The sequence below is a fragment of the Cervus canadensis genome, chromosome 5 (assembly GCF_019320065.1).
Source record: "Cervus canadensis isolate Bull #8, Minnesota chromosome 5, ASM1932006v1, whole genome shotgun sequence".
Lineage (NCBI taxonomy): Eukaryota > Metazoa > Chordata > Mammalia > Artiodactyla > Cervidae > Cervus > Cervus canadensis.
In genome coordinates, this window is record NC_057390.1 from 44,577,152 (window position 1) to 44,599,067 (window position 21,916).

Here is a 21,916-nt window from a genome sequence, read left to right on the forward strand (position 1 = left end):
AACTCATGGGCTTTCAAAATTCATGGATTCATACCAAAGAACAAGCAATAACCTGTGGCTTTACATGATCATAATGCTATTAAACAGACTCTCACCCCAGTGGCTCAGTGGTAAAAGAATCCGCCTGCCAAGCAGGAGATGTAGGTTCGATCCCTGAGTCGGGAAGATCCCCTGGAGAAGGAAATGGCAACCCACTCCAGTATTCTTGTCTGGGGATTCCCATGGACAGGGGAACCTGGAGGGCTACAGAACATGGGGGTCACAAAAGAGTCTGACATGACTGAGTGACTGAACACCACCACCAACACCAAAGACCACACTGACTGGGTGGGGAGCTCCCACTGGGTGCTCAGCACCTCCCATACTTTATCTCTACCCCTTTTGCTAACCCTGCACTTTGGCACCACTTCCCCCGTTGTATGGAGGGGAAACTGAGGCCCTGAGAAGGGCAGTAACTTGCCCAAGGTCTTGCTTTAGAAGCAATGGAGCCGCTTTGGTTCTAGTCTCCGAGGGCTTCAGCTCCTGCGGGCAGCAGGGTCCTAAAGTTCACATACCGCCCAGCAGGGTGGCCCATGCCCCCGGAGACCCCCAGCAAATGGGGGTACAGGGCCTTGTGGTGTGGGTGAGGGGAGCAACAGCTCTTATGTAAGCAGCCCGGCTGCGGCTGCAGCGCGTGGAAACTCCATTTAGCCACGGGGAGCCAATAGCCCGCCGCCGCTGGGGGTGAAGGGGGGTGGACTGGTCTGGGGGTGGGGGTGTCAGCAGCCCCGATCCACCCCCACCCTCCCCGCGCCCCCCAGCGCCGCCGCCGCCGCCAGTGAGGCCTGACACCGGGTTAAGTCGCCCGGCGGCCTCTGGCTGCAGCTGGGAGCGCGCCTGGTTCCCATTCCGGCGCTGTGGTTTTGATTAGCTGTTCCGCGAGGCAGGCCTGGTGGCGAAGCCCTGGGAGCTCCGCTGGAACACAGGGTCCCCCGCCCGGCCGCCGCGGCCCCCCCTCCTGGCAGCCCCAGACTCCAGATGTTCCGAGCGCTCGCTGGGAAGGCCTGCTGGCGCCACGGAGGGCAGAGGGCAGGGAAAGCACGCGAGCTGGAAGCCCAAGCACTCAGTCACCGCAGGGCTTGGCAGCCCGCCCAGCCCTCTGCTGGCACATTCCCCAGCTCTCCCCTGGCCATCTGTTCCCAAAAAACCCTTTCAGAGCCTCATCATCACTCACGATACAACAGCGCGAGCAGCTGGTTTGGAGGCAGCAGGGAAAACCGTGCAAAAGGTCCTTTGTGAGAGAGGAAACTCGCTTATGAATAACAGGGCTGGATGCTGTAAAAGTTGGCGGCTGGAATCCCTGTTTCTCAGGCGCCGCTGTTTTCTCCCGACTCTTTATCTCTGCTTTTTATTTCGTTTCCCCTTGTTTGCTTTTAATGTTGTTTCTTCCTCTTCTTGCACCAGTTGTGACTTTTCTTGCTCCTCCGAGGTGCCTGAAGGCCACCTCATTAGGTCTCCTGGATGATGCCCGACTGTTGTTGTTTTTTTTTTCCTGTTCTCTAAGCTGTTAAAATTGGGGATGGTTAGAAGTGACTGTTTTTGTAAAACCTTGGCTAGAGGAGACAGGGCAGGAAGAAGGTGCCCGGGAGGGCATAGTGCGGGCAGGGCAGCAGAAAATCGTAAACTGGAGGAAGGGTGGAGGGCAGAGAGGGTGCAGAGATCCCCACCAGCTCATCAGAAGGAGATGCTTAGGGAGAAGAGTGGCATTAATGAAACACCCAGTGCTGGGCTCCCTGGCTGATTGCAGTATGACATGAAGCCTTTTTTAAGAACTGCTGCCGCTGCCAAAAACTTCTGGGAGATGTCTGCCTGGAATTTGGGCGCCTCCTGGGAGGGTCATCAGGGGCCCTTGGGGTGCTGGTGGAGTACTGGCCGCTGGGAGGCCCGCACTAGGGAGGAAAGGAGAGGGCAAGGCCTGTCTGCCTCCCTCAGACCCCCCTGGACCCCTGAGGAGGAGCTGAGAGTCAGGCCCAGGCTACCAGGTGGAGGTGGGGACAGGGACGCCTCCCCAGGTGTCCGATGCTGGTGACAGCATGGGGGTGTCACAGGTCAGGGGCAGGGAACTAGGGACTTCCTTTTCCTCTCTCAATTCCTACAAACCTTTATTCCTTGCCAACCCCCCACACTATTCCGTGAGATGCAGAAACTCAGCCACCCCTCACCCCAGCAGTGGAAAAAACCTGTCTTCCATACGGCTATGGGTTGTCGGCTCTTCCTTCACCAGCTGAGGCTCTGGCTCTGGAGGGCATAACATCTGCACTTTGGCTAAAACAGTAAAAGAACCCGCCTGCCAATGCAGGAGACACAGGTTCAGTCCCTGGGTTGGGAAGATCTGGAGAAGGGAATGGTTACTGACTCCAGTATTCTTGGTGGAGAATCCCATGGACAAAATCCCTGGCAGGCTACAGTCTATGGGGCCGCAAAGAGTTGGACCCAACTAAGCGACTACACTTTGAGTTTTCTCTCATCTGCGCTTTACTCAGGTCCACTACTTCACGCCTTTCTCCTCTCTGCCCATTTTCAGTTGGAGAGATGGCAGCTCCGCAGGACAAAATATTGAGATGTATCACAATTTCAGGGCAGTTGGTCTCCTGATCTGAAGGGCTGGGCATGGGCTGATTTCCCCCATCTCTGCTAAGGCCTGGGCGGGCAGGTGTGTGGTCTGGACGCTGAGGCTGGTCTCAGCTTTGCCCTGGGGGCTGTGCAAATGGTGGCTTAGCTCCGTTTTCTTATCTGGGAGATGCCAGCCTGCCTCCCTGTCTTTCTAGGGATCAGTGGCACAAAGGATGTGAAATTCTTTTGTGAGCTCTGCCTTTCCTCCTGTGTCTCCTGGTCTTTGTGGGGCCGAAGTTGAGGAGGGCCTAGGGAAGGACGGGTGGCCATTGGCCCCAGGCCTCTGGTGATGATGTGGAGTCTGTCCAGTGACCAGAGCTTGCTTTCTAGCCCAGGGGCTTCGAGAGGACCAGGGAGAGGCGGGGGACAGGGGGGCAAGGCTGCCTTCCCACTGGGGTGACCAGGCCCGTCCTGCCCACTGCCCAGCCTTGAGCCCCTGCCCCTGGTACAATGGACAGCTGGGCATAGGGGGCGCCAGTAGGCCCTAGCTCCCCACCTGTCTTCAAGCTGGTCATCCTTTTTCTACCTGACCCCACAGACCAGAGGCAGTAGGGGGAAGTATAGATCTCTGCCTTCCTTGACCTCCTGGTGTAAGTGTTTCTAGAGGATGAAGTAGGGAGCCTCTCTCACCTTCAAGGTGTTCGTTCTCTGCCCAGGCTTCACGGCCACCTGCAGCCCCACTGCCCGGTTCCTCCCCAGCTCGGTTCATCCCCACCTGAACCCCTCCCTGCAGCTCTGCGGAGAGCCAGGTGTGCCAGCCTCCCTGTCCTGCTTGGGACCCCTCAGGGGCTTCCCACAGGCGCCTGCCCCTCTCCCCAAGTGACCTGGCTCCAGCCGGTCACTCGGGGTATCCCAACTTACACTCTAGCCACACGGAACTCCTCACGCAGAGGGGCTATTTTTGGCCCCTGTGCTCATACTGTCCCTTCTGCCTGGAATGCCCTTCTCTGCTGTCTATCTGGCCACCTCCTGCTCATGCTGGAAGGCTCAGCTCCTCCTGGAAGCCCTCTCTGACCCCCACCGCAGCCTCCTCAGGGCCCCAAAGCACGGCCACCTCCATGCCCTTACACAGGGGTGAGTGGAGTCTAATTCAGGCAAGCATCCTGTGATACACTATGAAGTTATGATAGAACATATTATATTACGTGATCCTCTATTATGTAATACTTTAGAGCTCGTTTTTTGTCACTATTATATTTTTACATAATTTGTTACCTGATAAATTATGTGCTATTAAAGCTCTGTACTGTGGATTGACATATATACACTACCATGTGTAAAGTAGATAGCTAGTGGGAAGCCGCTATATAACAGGGAGCTCAGCTCGGTACTCTGTGATGACCTAGAGGGGTGGGATAGGGGTGGTGTGGAAGGGAAGTTCAAGAGCGAGGGGATATATGTATACATATAGCTGGTTCACTTCACTGTACAGCAGAAACTAACAAAACATTATAAAGCAATTATACCCCAATTAAAAAAAAGCAACTCTGTTCTACATTACATTACACAGTGTATGCTTAATGTACCTTCTGGCTGGACTGTGAGCCCTTTCATCTTTGTGTCCCAGCTCTTGGCACATATGTGTGTGTGTGTTAGTCGCTCAGTCATGTCTGATTCTTTGCAACCCCCTGGACTGAAGCCTGCTAATCTCCTCTGTCCATGGAATTCTCCATGCAAGAAAATGGAGTGGGTTGCCATTCCTTTCTCCAGGGGATCTTCCCAACCCAGGTATCCCATATTGAAGGCAGGTTCTTTACCATCTGAGCCACCAGGGAAGCCCCATAGGAAGCCATGAAATAATGCACAACATTCCTTCCATGAAAATCCACACATCTGGGGCTGAATGTTCCTGGGCTGAAGGCTGAGACTCTTGGAAGGATGAACTAGGGGTTTCAAGACACAGACACAAAAGTGCCCCTGGGCTCCTCCCAGGCTCCTGTTTGGGGAATTCCAGCTCTTGTTGGCCTGAATCAGTGAGAAAAGCTTTGCGTTTTAGATCACAGAAACTCCTCCAGCAGCAGTTTAAACTCACAGGGCTCCTGTTTCTCACAGTTAGGAAAGGTGAAGTGAGGTAACTATTCCCTGGCTCCAAGTCTTCAGTGATGCTAAGACTTCAGGCTTCATTTTTTGTCTTTACCTCATGGCTACATAATGGCTGCCACAGCACTGAGTACTTCATCCACACACTGCATGCAAGGCAGGGCAGGGCCTTGCCACTAAGAGCTTTTGTCTCCTCAGCAGTTCAGCCAATCCTTCCCAGACATCCCTTACCCAGGCTGAAAGAGGGGGTGCTCTCCCTGAAGCAGAGGAAGACATCAAGTCCTCTCAGCTGGAAGGACAGCCAGGTCAACAGCTACGTGGCTAATCTCTCAAAAGTTGATCCTGAGTTGTGACAGAGTGATTTTCTTCCCAGTGAGGCTAAACAGTGTCATAACCTTAACCACAGTACCAGAACCTCATCTCTGTGAGTTTGCCATTACTCACTGCAGCCCCCAAAATTGAGGGCCAGTAGCCCAGGTGGTGCTAGTGGTAAAGAACCCGCCTGCCAATGCAGGAGATGCAGGTTCAATCCCTGGGCTGGGAAGATCCCCTGGAGAAGGAAATGTCAACCCATTCCAGTATTCTTGTCTGGAGAATACTGTGGACAGAGGAGCCTGGCTGGCTACACTCCATGGGGTCGCAAAGAGCTGGACATGACTGAAGCGACCTAGCATGGATGCGACCCCATTTTCACTGGACAGCACTGAGGTCCAGAGAACCGAGGTGACTGGGCCAGGCTGCTGGTGGCCTCATCAGTCTGCACAGTGCTTTTCAGCTTGCAGAGCCTCTCACACTCTTTATCGTCTTTAGTCCTGCAGTGACCTCCTGAAATCCACATTTCTCACTGAGCTAGATGAGGAGTCTGGGACTTAGGGGGGTGAAGTTGCCAAGGGCCCATCCAGCTGGGTGGCTGGGCAAGACTTAGGAAGGCTCATCCACTTCTGTGAAACAGGCACTTCTGAGTCTAGACCATCACTGGCCCCTGTTCTCCCAAGGTGAGAGGTCTGACAGTGCAGGGCCCCAAGCTGGGGGACTGGGGTCTGAGTCTCAGCCCAGTCACTTGTGAGCTCTGTCGCCTCAGGCCTTCTCCAAGCTTCGTTTTCTTTGTAAGACATGGCTAGAGATGTCCACAGGTAAGGAGGGTTCAAGGTAATGATGGCCTTGAGAGAGCCTCGTCAGCTGGATGCGCTCATTAGTCACTGGTGTTCCTAGACGTCACTGCTGTCCATTACAAAGGTAGGCAGAGGGAGCCCACGTGTCCCCTCCCCATCCAGTGACTTACACTGGGTTGCTAGGCAGTGGACATCAGGTCTGTCCCTCTGCCGTGTGTGTGTGTGTGTGTGTGTGTGTGTGTGTATACATGCACAGGTTTGCTGGGCATAAGTAGTCGCTATCTGCCAGGATCAGATGGAGGGCCTCACATGTGGTGGGCTGAGTTCCCGGCACTGGGGAGGTGCCCGGAACTTATAGGTTTCAAATCTCCCCCCTTTTCCCAAGGGATCAGGAGCCCTTAGAGTTGGTTCCATTGTAGCAGGCAGGATAGAGCCAGGCAGCTGGGCACACAGGGGCAGCCCAGTGACCCCACCCACAGCCGGGAGAACAGTGACAAGGTGTTGCTGGGATCTACTCTGCCTTCGCCCTCAGGACGGTGAGGCATTCCTGACACCCATCCCCACCAGCATCACCACCACCACACACACAGAGGGTGTGGGTGGCAGCCAGTGTGGTTATTTGCAAAGGTTTAGCCCTGTGCACCCAAGGGCAAAACCCTCCTCCTCTGCATACATTGGGTTGGCCAAAAAGTTCAACAGTTTTTCTGTAAGATCGTAGAGAAAAACCCTGAACAAACTTTTTGGCCAACCCATTACATGCAGTAGTTCTTTTATTTTTCTTCAGACTTTAACCTTTTTATTTTGTATTGGGGTATAGCCCATTAACAACGTTGTGATAGGTTCCAGTGAACAGAGAAGGGACTCAGCTATACACATACATGTATCTATTTGTGGTTCGTCATTTACTGTATCTCTAGCTACATGGGGACAAAAAGATGAAGCAAGCTTGAAGGACCCTTTACATTTACTTCAAAATAAATAGTTTTTAAAAGTTTGTTTATTTTAATTGGATGATAATTACTTTACAATATTGTGATGGTTTTTGCCATACATCAACTTGAATTGACTATAGATATGCATGTGTCCCCCCCATCCTGACCCCTCCCACCTCCCTCCCCACCCCATCCCTCTAGGTTATCCCAGAGCACTGGCTTTGGGTGCCCTGCTTCATACATCAAACTCACACTGGTCATCTATTTTGCATATGGTACTTACATGTTTCAATGCTATTCTTTCAAATCATCCCACCTTGTCCTTCAAGAATAAATTCCTACTATGCGCTAGGAATTGTCCTAGGTACTGGGTCACTTTGGGGAACAAAACCGACAAAGGCCCCACCCTTTGGAACTCGGGGTAAATGACACAGGCCAGATAGGAAAGCTCACCGGGGAGCCCTGCTTCTGAGCCCACTGTGCTGAGTCTGCGGACAGCTCTTACGAGCATGACTCCCTGGTATCCCAGGTCAGAGCAGCTGAGCAGAAACGGCTGGGAGGCCAGCTCCTGGAGCAGGTGCAGTGAGAGCCCCCAGAACCACAGCCAGTGGCCTGATGGCGTGAGAAGAAACAGAAGAACAAAAAGAGCAACGCCAGAGGCTCAGAAGAGCCAGGAGGCATGGAGCCATTCAGTGTCAGGGTAAAGGGCTCAGAAGCCTCCGGGACCTGGAGGGTCTTCTGTAGGCTGATGTTCCCCGGGCTTGACCCTGAGTTGTTAGGAGGAAGCCAAAGTACATCCAGTAGCATCTGACGGAGAATGCAGGGAAGCGCATCAATTATCAAGAACTGGGACCCGTCCAAGCCGTTCAGGCACAGAAAACACGCGGCTTCCTTTCTCTAGGGAAACTCACTTCAGCTCGGGGGCTGCTTCTCTTGGGCGGGTGGGGGGTGGTCCTTGTCTGTTTTGCTCCCTGCGGGACACTCATGGGCTCTGAATGGAGCCTGGCATGGTCTGAACACTCAGTAAGTGTTCCCCAAATGAATGGAAGTGTGGAAGTCCAAGCAAGTGAGCTGTTTCCAGCAGTCCTCCACATATCCCATGGGCACCTCCTTGGTGCCCAGTTCCCAGTGGAGCCCTGGTCACCTGATGGGGAGACAGTTCCTGTCGTAGTCAACTGACATGCAGATGGGGGAGACACGGGCATATACACACATGCACACTGATGCGTGGCTGCCTAGCGCTAGGGGCTTGGCTTCCCAGCCATCGTGTTCTTCTTTTAAAGTAATTAATTTTTGGCTGTGCTGGGTGAGTCTTCACGGCTGCACACCGGCTTTCTCTAGCTGCAGCCAGTGGGGCTATTCTTTGCCGTGGTCCACGGGCTTCTCCCTGCAGTGGCTTCTCTTGTTTCAGAACACAGGCTCTAGGCACACAGGCTTCAGTAATTGTGCCGCATGGGCTTAGTTGCTCCAAGGCGTGTGGGATCTTCCTGGACCAGGGATTGAACCTGTGTCCCCTGCATTGGGAGGCAGATTCTTAACTGATGGATCACCAAGGAAGTCCAGCCATTGTGTTCTTTAATCCTCTCTTCAACCTCAGACTGTAGACTACTATTATTACCCTTTTACAGGTGGAGAAACAGAGGCACAGAGAGGTTAAGTAACCACTCAGATACACACAGCTGGTAGAATGGGGAAGTAAGGCTCACACAGAGTCCATCTGATGCCATAGCCGGAACATTTAACCACTATGCTGCCTTGCCTCTCAGTGGGGGTGTGTGTGTTTGGGAGTGTCTCTGTGTGCATTTAAGTGTGTGTGTGTGTACATGTGTGGGTGAAAGAGTCATTTCTCTTCCTGGAACCTCTGTGGTGTCACTGATAGTCAAGGTGATGGTGAGTAAAGAGCCCTGATCAGGGATGCCCCAACGCTCCCTGGATCCCATGGTAACTTCAGAGTCTAGATATAAGGGGCTTAGGGAAAATGGGAAGGGCCAGAGGAGGGGTTTGGACACTGTTTTTGCAGAAGTCATTTGGTTATTTGGGTTGTCCAGGGCCTCATGGCTTCTCCCAGCCACCCCATTATTGCCTCCATGCATCCTGAAGTATCAATAGCTAGACTTTTACTGAGGGTCTCCTCAAGACATGCTGTGGGCTTTGCAAAGGCTTGCAGGCTGTGGTCTTTGCAAAGGTTTGCAGGCTGGCACTTTGGCATGGATTGGCTTGTCTGGCTGGTGCCCCATCGCTCCTGCTGTCGATTTGCTATAAGGATTGGGGAGGGGAGACTGGAGATGTGCAGAAGGGTGGTGGGGAGCGATCTTAAGCCCTGGGGATCCCTGACACTGTGGTTGGGGATGTGTGTGTGTGTGTGTGTGTGTGTGTGTAGTGTTGGTGGCAGATCGTGTGAGAGTCATAAGTCAGGGCCCATGGGAAGCTTCCAGGGAGCAGGACCTTCTTCACCTGGCTAGGCCACCTGTCTGCCCAGCTGTCTGCTCTCCTCCAGCCTGTCTGTAGGGCAAGGTCAGGGGCTCCTTGTGCTTCTGGGGTCTGGAAGAGCAGCGTGCAGCCAAGTGGAGTTGGCTGGACACTCCCAGGATGGGAAACAGATGGGAGACTGCAGCAGCTGGGGCTCAGGCCTCACCCAGGCCAGCTTGACCCTTGCCCTATACTGTGGGGTGGTGTGGGATGGGGGCCAAGAAAGACAGACCGGCTGAGGGACTCGGAGGGAGAGACAGAGGGGCGGTCAAGATAGCTGGCACAGAGACACACAGGCCGAGTATGGAGACAGAAGCAGAGCCTGGCCACCAGAGAGAGTGGCCTGCAGCCCAAGAAGGCATTGGCACAGTGGGGCCTGGGGTCTCCCTGCTGGTCCCCTGCAGGCCCATGGGCTCCTTCCTAGCACTGGCCTGACTCTGAGAGTGCCAGGCCTCCCACGGCCAGCCACCTTCACTTAGGCCCCTGTAGATGAAGGCTGAGATTGCCTTAGAACCAGGGAGGTAGCAGCTGGGTGGATGGTTTGGGGACTTTCTAGTCCTTTTTGCTGATGAAGAAACTGAACCTTGTAGGTAGGGGCTTAGGGCTCTGCTTTTCTCTGCTGCATCCTAGCATGTGACCTAGGGCCTCCATTTTCCCATCTGCAAAATGGGAACAACAACAGCCACCTCCCAAGGGCCATACAACAGCAAAGGAGTGTGGTGGGCTCCAGACGAGGCCTCTGTCAATGGATCTGCTGACTTCTGTCCCCAGGTCTAGGGGGACAGGGAGCCGAGGACGACCTGGCCCCCTCTCTCAGGAGCTCATGGTGGCACTGTGTGGGGTGAGTGGGCAGGCGATGGCAGTTGCACCAACCAAAGCTCAGACACAGAGGAGAGAGGAGAAGTCAGTGTGAAGCTCTTGGAGGCTTCAAAGGGAAACATATGTCCCCAGCCTGCAGTGAGGTGGATCTGGAGCCCTCACTGTCTGAACTGGGGACACAGCGAGCAGCAGAACCCCACCCTCCTGGAGTCTCTGTTTCTGTGGGCAGGAATAACCGGAAGCTAGGCTGTAACCAGAACAGGGGGACTGCATGGGGATGTCTCAGTGCTGGTCCTGGTACCTGCGTCCCAGCTCCACCTCTAGCATCTTAGCCCAGGAGGGATCCCCTGTACTTAGCACAGTAACCCTTGTTGTTCTTACCACTAGGAAAGTTCTTCCGTATGTGCTTGACTGACCCTGAGGTCTGAACACATCCATTGGCCTCAATTTGAAGGGGCTTATTTATTTATTTAAATATGTACCTATTTATTTGGCTGTGCCGGGTCTTAGTTGAAGCCCCAGAATATTTATCTTCGTTGTGACATGCAGGACCTTTAGTTGTGACATGTGGACTCTCAGTTGCAGCATATGGGATCCAATTCCCTGACCAGGGATTGAACCCAGGGCCTCCGCATGGGAGCACTGTGTCTTATCCACTGGACCACCAGAGAAGGTCCCAGCAGCAAGGAGTTTGGACTTCTGGACCAAGCCATGCTCCTGACCTGGCTTCCTTGTATCACAGGCAGCCACAGCATCCTACAGCCCAGGGCCCCCTAACAATTGAATTCACTCCTCTGGTGAGCAGCCTGGTGGGACAGGGGAAAGATGACTAGGCAGCATTTACCAGCAACAGTGTTTTCAGTGGGCTTCCGTGATAGCTCAGCTGCTAAAGAATCCACCTGCAATGCAGGAGACCTGGGTTCGATCCCTGGGTTGGGAAGATTCCCCTGGAGAAGGACATGGCAACCCACTCCAGTATTCTTGTCTGGAAAATCCCACGGATGGAGAAGCCTGGCAGGCTACAGTCCACAGGGTCTCCAAGAATCGAACACGGCTTAGCGACTCAACCACAGGTGGTTTCAGCTTTGCCCTGGGGTTAGATTGTAAGCTGCCCCAGGGCAGGGCCTCGAGCTCCAGTGCTTGTCACAGAGCTGACACTCAGGAGGAACTCAATAAATCTTTGTTGAGTCAATGAATTCCACCCCCCCACCCCCCCGCCCAGTTCATGGTCCCTAGGTGGAGTCTTCCGGCTCACAAGGGGCTCTGGCCATCACTTTGCAGCTCTAAGACCTTGAGAGTCCTCCTAGCCAGGACACAGTGTGATCCTTGATTCACACCATGTTCCCGCCCTCAGCAAACAGCAGCCAGCTCCAACTGCTCATAAATTTCCTGCCTGTCACCCGTGGCGCCCGGGCCAGGCAAGGCAGGAGGCGCTGGGGGTGGGCTGAGCCATACCTGCTTCCAGTTCCCTGGGAAGTTTGGAGGCCAGAAGCCCAGACCTCTGCATGTGCCCAGAATAACCTCAGCAGAGCCAGGCCCCTTGGAGATGTGGAAGCAGGTCTGCCAAATGCAAAGATGAATGGGCTGGAATGTTCGAGAAAACACAAACACCCGCTTGCGGTACGGTTTGTGCAAGCTGATTTCACTCCCAAGAAATCTGATACAGGCCTGCCTAAGCACAGGAAAAGTGTGTGGATGTATGGACCTAGAGAGTATCATACTGAGTGAAGTAAGTTAGACAGGGAAAGACAAATATCATATAATATCACTTATAAGTAGAATCCAAAAGTGATACAAGCGAGGTTATTTACAAAACAGAAACAGACTCACAGACATAGAAAGCAAGCTTATGGCTACTAACAGGGAAAACAATGGGAAGGGATAAATTAGGAGTTTGGAATTAACATATACACACTACTGTATGCAATAGATAAATAGTAAGGATATATAGCACAAGGAACTATATTCAATATCTTGTAATAATCTACAATGGAAAAGAATCTGAAAAAGAATATATATATATCTAAGTGAGTCACTTTGCTGTATACCTGAAATTAATACAACATTGTAAATCAACTGTGGTGGTGGTGGTTTAGTCACTAAGTCGTGACCAACTCTTTGCGACCCCACGGACTGTAGCCTGCCAGGCGCCTCTGTCCGTAGGATTTCCCTGGCAGGAATACTGGAGTGGGTTGCCATTTCCTCCTCGAGGGGACTTCCCGATCCATGAATTGAACTTGTGTCTCCTGCTCGGCAGGCGGATTCTTTACCGCTGAGCCACCTTAAGACTTCCCTGGTTGTCCCGTGGTTAAGAATCCGCCTTGCGATGCAGGGGATATAGGTTCCATCCCTGGTCTGGGAAGATGCCACATGCCTCAGGGTGACTAAGCCTGGGTGTCCCAACCCTAAAGCTCATGCTCCACAACAAGAGAAGCGACCATAAAGGGAAGCCCATGCAACACAACCAGAGGGTAGCCCATGCAGCAACGAAGATCCAGTGTAGCCAAAAATAAAATAAATAAATAAAATTTAAATAGAAATAAAAAAAAATTTTAAAACTAGAAAAGAAAAGAAAAGCGTGTGGACGAGCAATCACCTATAGCTATCATGGTTTCTCTGGGTGGGGAGAGGGAGGTGACTTAAATGGTTTTCTTCTGTTTAGTTGTCTGTGTTTTTTAAGTTTTCTACAATTAACCTGTACTACCTATGCATGTACGAAAGTTTTCATGGTTTTATTGAGATTATAGTTTACTCATTTAAAGCTGACAATCCAACAGATTCTAAGATTTTCACTAAAATGTGGCCATCACGACCACCAATTTAGAGCATTTTCTTTCTTTCCCCCTTTTTTCTTCTAATATTTGGTTGCACTGGCTCTTAGTTGCAGCATGCTGGGTATTTATTGCCATGTGCTTTGCAGCATGTGAGATCTTTTTTCTTTTTAATGCGGCCTCAGCATCTTTAGTTGTGGCATGTGGGATCTAGTTCCCTGACCAGGAGTAGAACTCCCAGGGCCCCCCGCATTGGCAATGTGGAGTCTTAACCACTGGACCACCATGGAAACCCCTAGTTTAGACCATTTTTATCAGCTCCAAAGAGACCCTGTATGCTTTAGCAGTTCATGTCTCCTTCCCAGTTCTGGGCAACCACAAATCTGTAGATTTCCCTGTTATGGACATTTCATGTGAATGGAATCGTGTAATATTTGAACATTTGTGTCTGGATCCTTTCACCTTGCATACTGTTCTCCAGGTTTATCCAAGTTCTGTCATGTGTCAGGACTTCATGCCTTTTTATGGCTGAGTAATATTCTTTTGTATGAATATACCACAATTCACTTGTTTATTCACTATGAATGTGATTTCAGTAATTTAAAAATTGTGCTTACTGAAGCAACTTAGCACACACACCATCTTGGGATTCCCGGGTGGTGCTAGTAAATAAAGAACCTGCCTACCAATGCAGGAGACATAAGACATGTGGGTTTGATCCCTGAGTCAGGAAGATACCCTGGAGAACGGAATGGCAACCCACTCCAGAATTCTTGCCTGGAGAATCCCATGGACAGAGGAGCCTGGCAGGCTATATAAGTCCATAGGGTTGTAGAGTTGGACGTGACTGAAGCGTCTGAGCATGCATGCACAGATTTATTGCTTCCTGTTCTGGACGTTTCTGGCCAAGATGGCAGTTGGTTCCATGTGACTATTTCTGGTTACTTGTTTTGAGACTTTTCAGCCTATGATACCATTTTATGTTTTCAAACACCAGTGAGTCACCCCAAGGACCCAGATCTTTGCAGGAATGGGAACTGGTGCTTCAACTGTGGGTCAGACCCTGATGGGCGCAAGTGGCTCCCTTGTGCCATTGGTTCTTTGCAACTGACCTAAAGGTGGGTACTATTACTGTGCTCATTTTAAAGATGAGTAAACTGAGACTTTGAGAGATCAACCAGCCTGCCCAGGGCCCCAGGGCCCCAGAGCCCCACTGACTCTAAGGCCAAGATGAAACCTAGCATTCAGCATTTAGAACCAAACACAAAATCCCCTTTTAGCCTAAATATTGGTTTACATAAAAGTGAAAGATACGGGATTTCCTGGCAGTCCAGTGGTTAGGACTTGCCACTTTCACTGCCAACAGCTGGGTTCAATCCCTGGTCAGGGAACTAAGATCCCACAAGCTGTGTAGCTCATCTTTCCCCGCCCCACCTCCCCCCCGCAAAAAAAAGATGAAAGTAAAACAATGCCTGATAATGTGGGTCTTGCAAAATATATCTCTGATGCCCTCCCTGCTTGCCCTTTTTTTTTTTTTAAGTATTTTTTTAAAATTAATTAATAAATTTGAAAAGCTTTTGCCTACCCTGGGTCTTTGTGGCTGTGTTTGGGCTTTTTCTAGTTGTGGAGAGTGGGGGCTACTCTCTAGTTGCCTTGCTCAGGCTTCTCACTGCAGTGCCTTCTGCTGTTGCAGAGCACGGCTCCAGAGCACAGGCTTGATAGTTGGGGTTCATGGGCTTAGTTCTCCACAGCATGTGCGATCTTCCCAGAGCAGGGATAGAACCCATGTCTCCTACATTGGGACATTGGGAGGTGGATTCTTTACCACTGAGTCACCAGGGAAGCCTCATTCTTCTTCTTCTTTTTCTTTTTTCTCATGTTTTGGCTGTGCCATGCAGCCTGTGGGATCTTAGTCCCCCAACCAGGGACTGAACCCACTCCCCCTGCATTAGAAGCATGGAGTGTTTACTACTGGACTGTCAGGGAAGTCCCTGTCTTTCATATTTTAGTGTTAAAATAACATTTGCAATCTGACTGCTCCCTTTAAGGACAAACCATAAAAAACAAACAAACAAACAAAAACCCTCAGGATTTCATTATCATTTGATGCCTTTTTCTGCTCATAAAAGGCTGTATCCAGATTGCTTATCTATAGAAAAAATGTATAATTTGAAAACAATGATACATGGTTAAGTAAGTAAAGTGACTGAAAATGAACTTGAAAGGTAAAATAACTTACAGGCAGAAATCATAATTTTTTAAAATGCCCCTACAGTGATAAAATTACTCTGTAGCACACAAAAGTGATCAAGAGAGGAAACCAATCCACTTAAAGCCAGAGACAAACTTAGTAAGCAGAGGGGATATAATTAGAAATTTAAAAACTGGAAGTGAACAAAAGCAGAAAGATGCAACACGGTTCCTGAATTCACAACTGTTACAGGCACAGTTAGCCAAAATGTCCAGTGACACATTTGAAATAGGAAACCTGTCTGTGGCACATAATCACTATATTAAATAAAATGGCAGTGACTAGAAATATTTATTCACGTGGCCAACAAATAGCAAATATTTATTGAGATGCTACTGTGTGTCCAGGCTGTTTTAGGCCCTGAGGCTACAATAGCCACAAAACAGACCACATCCCTGGCCTTGTGGAGCTGATGTTCCAACCACAAATGAGTGAACAATCAAAAGATGATTTCTGGAACTTCCCTGGTGGTCCAGTGGTTAGGACTCTGTGGTTTCACTGCTGAGGTTGTGGGTTCCATCCTTGCTTTTGGAACTAAGATCCCACAAGCTGTGCGGTGTGACCAAAAAAAAAAAAAAAAAGATGACTCCTGAATGTGATAAACGCAGCCACTTTGTCACACTAACCAAATCACCTCAGTCGGACTCCACACATCAGACCTGCTGAAAGGGACCTGGGAGGGATCTTGCCTAGTCATTTTTTAAAGTTACGATAGTGAGACTTTTTGATGCTTTCGAACTGTAGTGCCGGAGAAGACTCTTGAGAGTCCCTTGGACAGCCAGGAGGTCAAACTGGTCAATCCTAAAGGACATAAACCCTGAATATTCATTGAAAGGACTGATGCTGAAGCTCCAGTACTTTGGCCACCTGATGTGAAGAGCCAACTCATTGGAAAAGACCTTGATGCTGGGCAAGATTGAGGGCAAGAGAAGGAGTGACAGAGGATGAGATAGTTGGATGGCATCATCGACTCAATGGACATGAGTTTGAACAAACTCCAGGAGACAGTGAAGGACAGGGAGGCCTGGTGTGCGGCAGACCATAGAGTTGCAAAGAGTCGGACATGACCGAGCAACTGAATAACAACAACATTAGTGAGAGGCAGAACCTGTATTTAAAGGGCATCTTCTTTGTTGAGAGACTGTGTAGGGGGCTCCTCAGGACAATGAAACCCTTACCCAGCCATACCCAGAGTGTTGGCTGCAGTGGAAACAACCACCCACAAAAAGTACGGAGCTGGATGGGATGCAAGCTGTGTTTCTCACCTGGAGCAGGATGTGGCCAGGGGTTACGTGAGCAGGAGTCTGTGGTGTGGTTGTCACAGTGGAGAGTAAGTCCAGCCCTCTCCTCTGTATTTGCAATTATGCTTGCACGTGTGCGTGTGCACACACACCTAAACACACACCTTGCCTCTTCTGAAGGGATGGCGTAGGTAGATTTGTCTCCTGTCTTTCAGCCACAGCTGATGGGTCCCTGGTAAGAAATCTGACTGAGGCTGGACCAGTGGCCTGCCTTCACTGGGCATTTGGGGTGGATAGTTGAGAGACTGGATCAGTGGGGAGACAGGCAGTAAAGAAGCAGGGCCTAGACGGGGCCGAGTGACGTGGTTGGCAGGCACCTGGAGGGAATGGCCATAGATTGCCCCTTGAGGTTTGCAAGCTTTCCTGAGACTTTCCTCTAGCCTCCCTGAAATGCCCTTTCATTGTTTTTTAGCTGCTAAGTCGTGTCAGACTCTTTGGGACCCCATGGACTTTAGCCCACCAGACTTCTCTGTCCATGGCATTTCCCAGGCAAGAATACTGGAGTGGGTTGCCATTTCCTCCTCCAGGGGATCTTCCCAACCCAAGGATCAAACTCATGTCTTCTGCATTGGTGGGCAGATTCTTTACCACTGAACCATAGGGAAGCCCCTTGGGTAACCTTGAATAATGGAAAGATAGGAATGAGTTTCTACTCCCCACAATTCAGTCACAGTCACAGAATCAAAAGAAAATGCTGGGTAAATAAAACCATACAAATTTCTTGACTGCAGGATTTTTCAGAGCTTTTGATATGTCCATATATACTGTGACTTTCTCCAGGGGATCTTCCTGACCCAGGGATCAAACCTGGGTCTCCTGCATTGCAGGCAGACTCTTTATTAGCTGAGCCACCAGGGAAGCCCATACATGACTTTCCAAGGTGGGGCCAAGGTCTGTGATGTTTCCAGATCTCATGGGATATGCCTCACCTGGCTCATACTCTGCAGAGCAACCCTTTGGGGAGTGCTAATCCACGTACATGGACTTGTACTTGCCATACAGGTGAAGGAATTAAATCATAGAGAGGAAGCATCAGCTTCCCAAGGTCACACAGCTGGTTAATTGCAGAAAAGGTCCTGGCACCTAAGACCTCCCGGTGTTCCTCCCACCACACCCCAGTTGACATAAGGCTTCCTTGGACAGATGATGTTATGTGTGGGATTCCTGGTCCAAGGTGGGTGGTGGAAGGCAGGTCCAGTATAGACAGGAGGGAAAGGGTGGGGTTGAGAACTGAAGGTCAGGCCTTGGGCGGGTGGTAGCCATGGCTTCCGTGGAGTCTGAGAGCCCTACTGATGGCTTGGGGCAGAGCCCGGCTGGGCGGCTGCGCCTTGACAGAGCAGCCAGGGGGCCGGCTCCAGCTGCCCCAGCCTTGCGCGCCTTCTCTGACCACAGGCGGACTGAGCAAGGGAGGAACACGGGGCCAGTCCTCGGCCGGCCCGCCCAGGCAGCCAGCGCCGGGATGACGCGGCTGTAAATCACCCCGTGGACCACAGACCCAGTGCCATCCCCACGGGTTTCCTTTCCGCTTCTTAATCCTCCTCTTCAGACTCAGTAACAAAAAGCAGATTCCTGCTGGGGCCAGCACACACCATGGGCTCGGAGAATGTGAGCCCGAACTCACCACATCAAGATGCTCCCTCCTCTCACTTTTCCTTTTACCCGTGTCTTAGCCTCTGTTAGCCGGAGGACACTCCCTCCCCCTGGCGGGGCTCCCTCACCCTCCCTGGACCCCACTTCCAGCCTTGCCCCAGCCTCTACCTTGGCCGCCTGCCCATTGGCCGCCCAGGCCTGAGGCTCACCGGGGCCTGTGGTTAGCAGCCCCTCCAGCCTCGTGGTTTGGCTCCAGCCCGGCTCCCCAAGCCTCCCTTTCAGCAGGAGTTGCCTTCATGTGTTAGGGTAAACAGCACCGATCAGGGTTCAAATGCTGGTGCTGCCAACTCGTAGGTAGCACTTACCTCTGAGATGGGGGATGTGAGAAGGTTCCCTGGCACGTCGGAGGTGCCTGACAGCTGTTCTGTTCCAAAAATAAGTGCTTAGCTGTTTGTTCAGGGTTGTTGCAAGAAGCAAGAGAGAGGTATTTGGCACCGCTTTGCTAGGGGTTTGCGTGCCCAGTTAAGGGATGGTTGTTCTCCTGAGTGTTCTTAGGTGGACTTGGAGCCCCTCAAGAGCCTCCCCACCAGGTCTGATCTCCCTCCAAAGCTAAAGCCCTGGCAGCCCCCATGACCTCTCCCCATCTCCTATCCCTTCCTGTAGCAAATCCTACCCTTTGGTCAGTTTTCTCATGAGCAACACCAAGTTCAGTGGCCAGAGTGAAGTTTCTGAAGGTCAGGACTACAAGGGACTGAAAGGTGGTCTAACCTAAGGGTTTTCCAATTTGCCCCAAAGCACCTGAGTTCTCAGAGACTTCACCAGGCTGCACGTTGGAAGGAATACTGTAGACTCTGGGTCCCCTTCTCTCTGTGTCCCGCATCCTCTCCTGATTCAAATAGACCAGAACCATGCTCATTTGTTTTCTGCATTAGAATTTCAAGGTCAGACTTCATTACTATTTTATTTCCACTAGATGAAGACACTGTCATTTTGTAGATAAGAACGCAAGCCTAGCTGGCGGGGGGATGGGCTGCACCTAGAGTCGGCCTCTTGGCTGCTGGTGTAGTATCTTGTCTGAAGGATGTGGGGAGAAGGAGGTGAGGATGCCATTCCTGTGGGCAGGGGCAGGGCTGACTCTAACATTCCTTGGAGGTGTGACCTGGGGATTGTAGGTCACACCTGGGTATCAGGACCGGGGTCCCTGAGCTTCTTCTATCCGCTACACCCCACCCCCATCCCCCAAACCAACTAAATCAGCATGTGTGCTAAGTCAATTCAGTCTTGTCCTACACTCTGTGACCCATGGACTGTAGCCCACCAAGCTCCTCTGTCCATGGGATTCTCTAGGCAAGAATACTGGTGTGGGTTGCCATGCCCTCCTCCAGGGGATCTTCCCAACCCAGTGATCAAACCTACGTCTCCTGTGTCTCCTGCTTTGGTAGGCAGGTTCTTTACCACTAGCACCACATGGGAAGCCCAACTCAGTCAGCAGTGGCTCTGAAATGCAGTGGGGGTGGGGTGGGGAGTAAGGGGACACTGTGGTCTCTGGGGGGCAGCCAGTCCTGGGTCCAAATGGTGGCTCCATCCCTTACTGAACCTTTCAAGATGCAGTCCCTGCCTGAGCCATATGGGTCCTTCCTGGGGCAGCCACGAGGGTAAGTAAGAACAGGTGCTACGGGTGCCGGCACCTTGTACAGGCTGGCCTTCTGGAGTTAGGACCAGTGTGTGTGTGTCGGGGGCAGGGGTGCTTCTGACCATTGGTTGTTTCTTTTCTTTTTTAAAAAATTTATTTATTTGACTGTGCCAGGTCTCAGTTGCAGCACGTGGGACCTTTAGTTGTGGCATGTGGGATCCAGTTCCCTGATCAGGGATGGAACCTGGGCCCCTTGCACTGGGAGCAAGGAGTCTCAGCCACTGGACCACCAGGATGTCCCCGTTGGTTGTTTCTTTTTGTTTGTTGAGGGATAGTTGATTTACAATATTATATTATTTTCAGTTTTATAATATAGTGAATCAAAATTTTTATAGATTATATTCCGTTTAAAGTTATTACAAAATATTGGCTATATTTCCTGCACCATACAATATATCCTTTTAGCTTAGCTATTTTATTTTTTCTTTGTTTCTTAGCTTTATTTTTATTTTTTTTTGTATTGGAGTGTGTTTGATTTGGGGGCTTCCTGGTGGCTCAGTTGGTAAAGAATCTGCCTGCAGTGCAGGAGACTGCCTCTTGTTTTACCTTCAGGTGTGCGACAAAGTGATTACTTATACATATACCTATTCTTTTTCAGATTCGTTTTCCATATAGGTTATTACGGAGTATTGAGTAGAGTTCCCTGTGCTATACAGTAGGTCCTTGTTGATTATCTATTTTATATATGGTAGCGTATATGTCAATCCTATCCTCCTGATTTATCCTTTTCCTCCCATTGGCTGTTTCTTTCAGGAGTGACCAGCCATGGGCCTGCCCAAGGATGCTGCTGTGGGCCCTCTTTCCAAGTCAAGCTTGAGGAGAAGGGGAGCTTGCCAAGTCCAGCCTCATCTTCCTCTCTAATATGCCACCGGATGCTCAGACCACCGCCTCTCAGGACAAGAGCTAGCCTGCCTCCTTCTCACCCGCTCCCCACACCCCCACCCCCAGCCACTCTGCGGTGACTTTGCACTTTGCTCTCTGCCTGGTGGGGTGGGAAGAGCAAAGCCTTCGCCTTGCCCGGGCCTGAGGCCCACCGTCCATCTGGCTACAGAAATTCATTGCCAAAGATTCAACAGGGACACTGAACAAACTGGGGGTGAGAGGACCCCACAGTGAAAAGCCACACTGTGGCTCTGTGACCTTTGCTCCTCGTGTTGCCCGGGTCCCATCTCAGGCCAAAGACGAATCAACATTTCCACTAGGAACTCATGGAAGAGATGGATGTTTGGTGACTTCAGACCTGACCCGGAACTGTCTTTCTCCACTGGGCCCTGAGCTGGCTGGACACAAGATAAACCTTCTAGGGCCTGTGAGTGGGAGGCTGGAGGTGCCTGTGGGGAGTGGGATCTGAGATCCCGGCCCCTCTCTCCTTCCCACTGGCTGCCCAGGCCTCTGACCTTGATTTTCCATGTTCCCTGGGCCCAGGCTCCTTCTTGGGCCCTCAGCGTCATGAGAAGTGAGTGTGTAGGGAGAGCAGCGCCCGCACACCCCACCCCGGGGACTTGCCTCGAGGTGACCTGCCCCCAGCTGGCCTGGCCAGCCACTCCTTGCCAGGGGCCTGCCCTCCTGACGGGACACACAAGATGGTGCCCTGCCTGGAGGCCAATGGTCTGTGACGGTCGTTCCGGGGGGCAGAGGGGAGGAAGGGACCAGGGGAATGGGCCAGTAATGTGGGGAGGAAGGCATGTTCAAAGCCAAGGCCTGTTCTTTCCTTGTGCTCACAAGGCCAAAGCTGTTCACATCTGTGCTCAACCATCTGCTTCAAATTGAAGTAAAAGCCCCAATGTGTAAAGAAAACACTTGCTTGTGTTGATGGACTCTGTGGGTGACCAGGACTTTGGCCGGTCAGTCAGGGGGAGGAGAGAGGTTAAGAGTCCTTCAGAAATGAGCAGTGTGTGGATGAGTGTGTGTGTGTGTGTGTGTGTGTGTGACGGGGTGGGGTGGGGCCCTCTCCATGGGCTTGGCCTGGACTGGTGACCAGGAGGCCAGGTCAGGAACATGTGAGGAGCTTTCTCTGTTTGTGCCTCATTTACTCCATACCATGAGTTTATAAGGTGGGGACTGAATTTTTTATCCCGTTGTACAGATGAGGAACCTGAGTACAGAAGGAGACAGGGCAGGTCGGCGACAAAGCCAGGTCTCACACAAGGGTGGCCTCACTTCAAAGCCTGTGCTCTTAACACTTTTTCAGCCTCATAAGCCAGTTCTGGCCCAACGTCTTGGCATGGCTTTTTCCCATCCCTGCGCTGCAGTGGGCCTTGGATGGGACAGTAACAGCCCAGCAGG

The 21,916-nt window shown here is 51.4% G+C and overlaps 1 protein-coding gene across 1 annotated transcript in view; it reads left to right on the top strand.

Annotated features, from left to right (window-relative positions):
- ATOH8 (atonal bHLH transcription factor 8) overlaps nucleotides 1–21,429 on the top strand; it is a 41,318-nt gene extending 19,889 nt beyond the window's left edge. The window contains exon 3 of the mRNA XM_043468727.1: nucleotides 20,384–21,429. Coding sequence (XP_043324662.1) covers nucleotides 20,384–20,389 — 6 coding nt within the window. The 3' untranslated portion in view covers nucleotides 20,390–21,429. The remainder of the gene's footprint in view (nucleotides 1–20,383) is intronic.
- The last annotated feature ends 487 nt before the right edge of the window (nucleotides 21,430–21,916 follow it).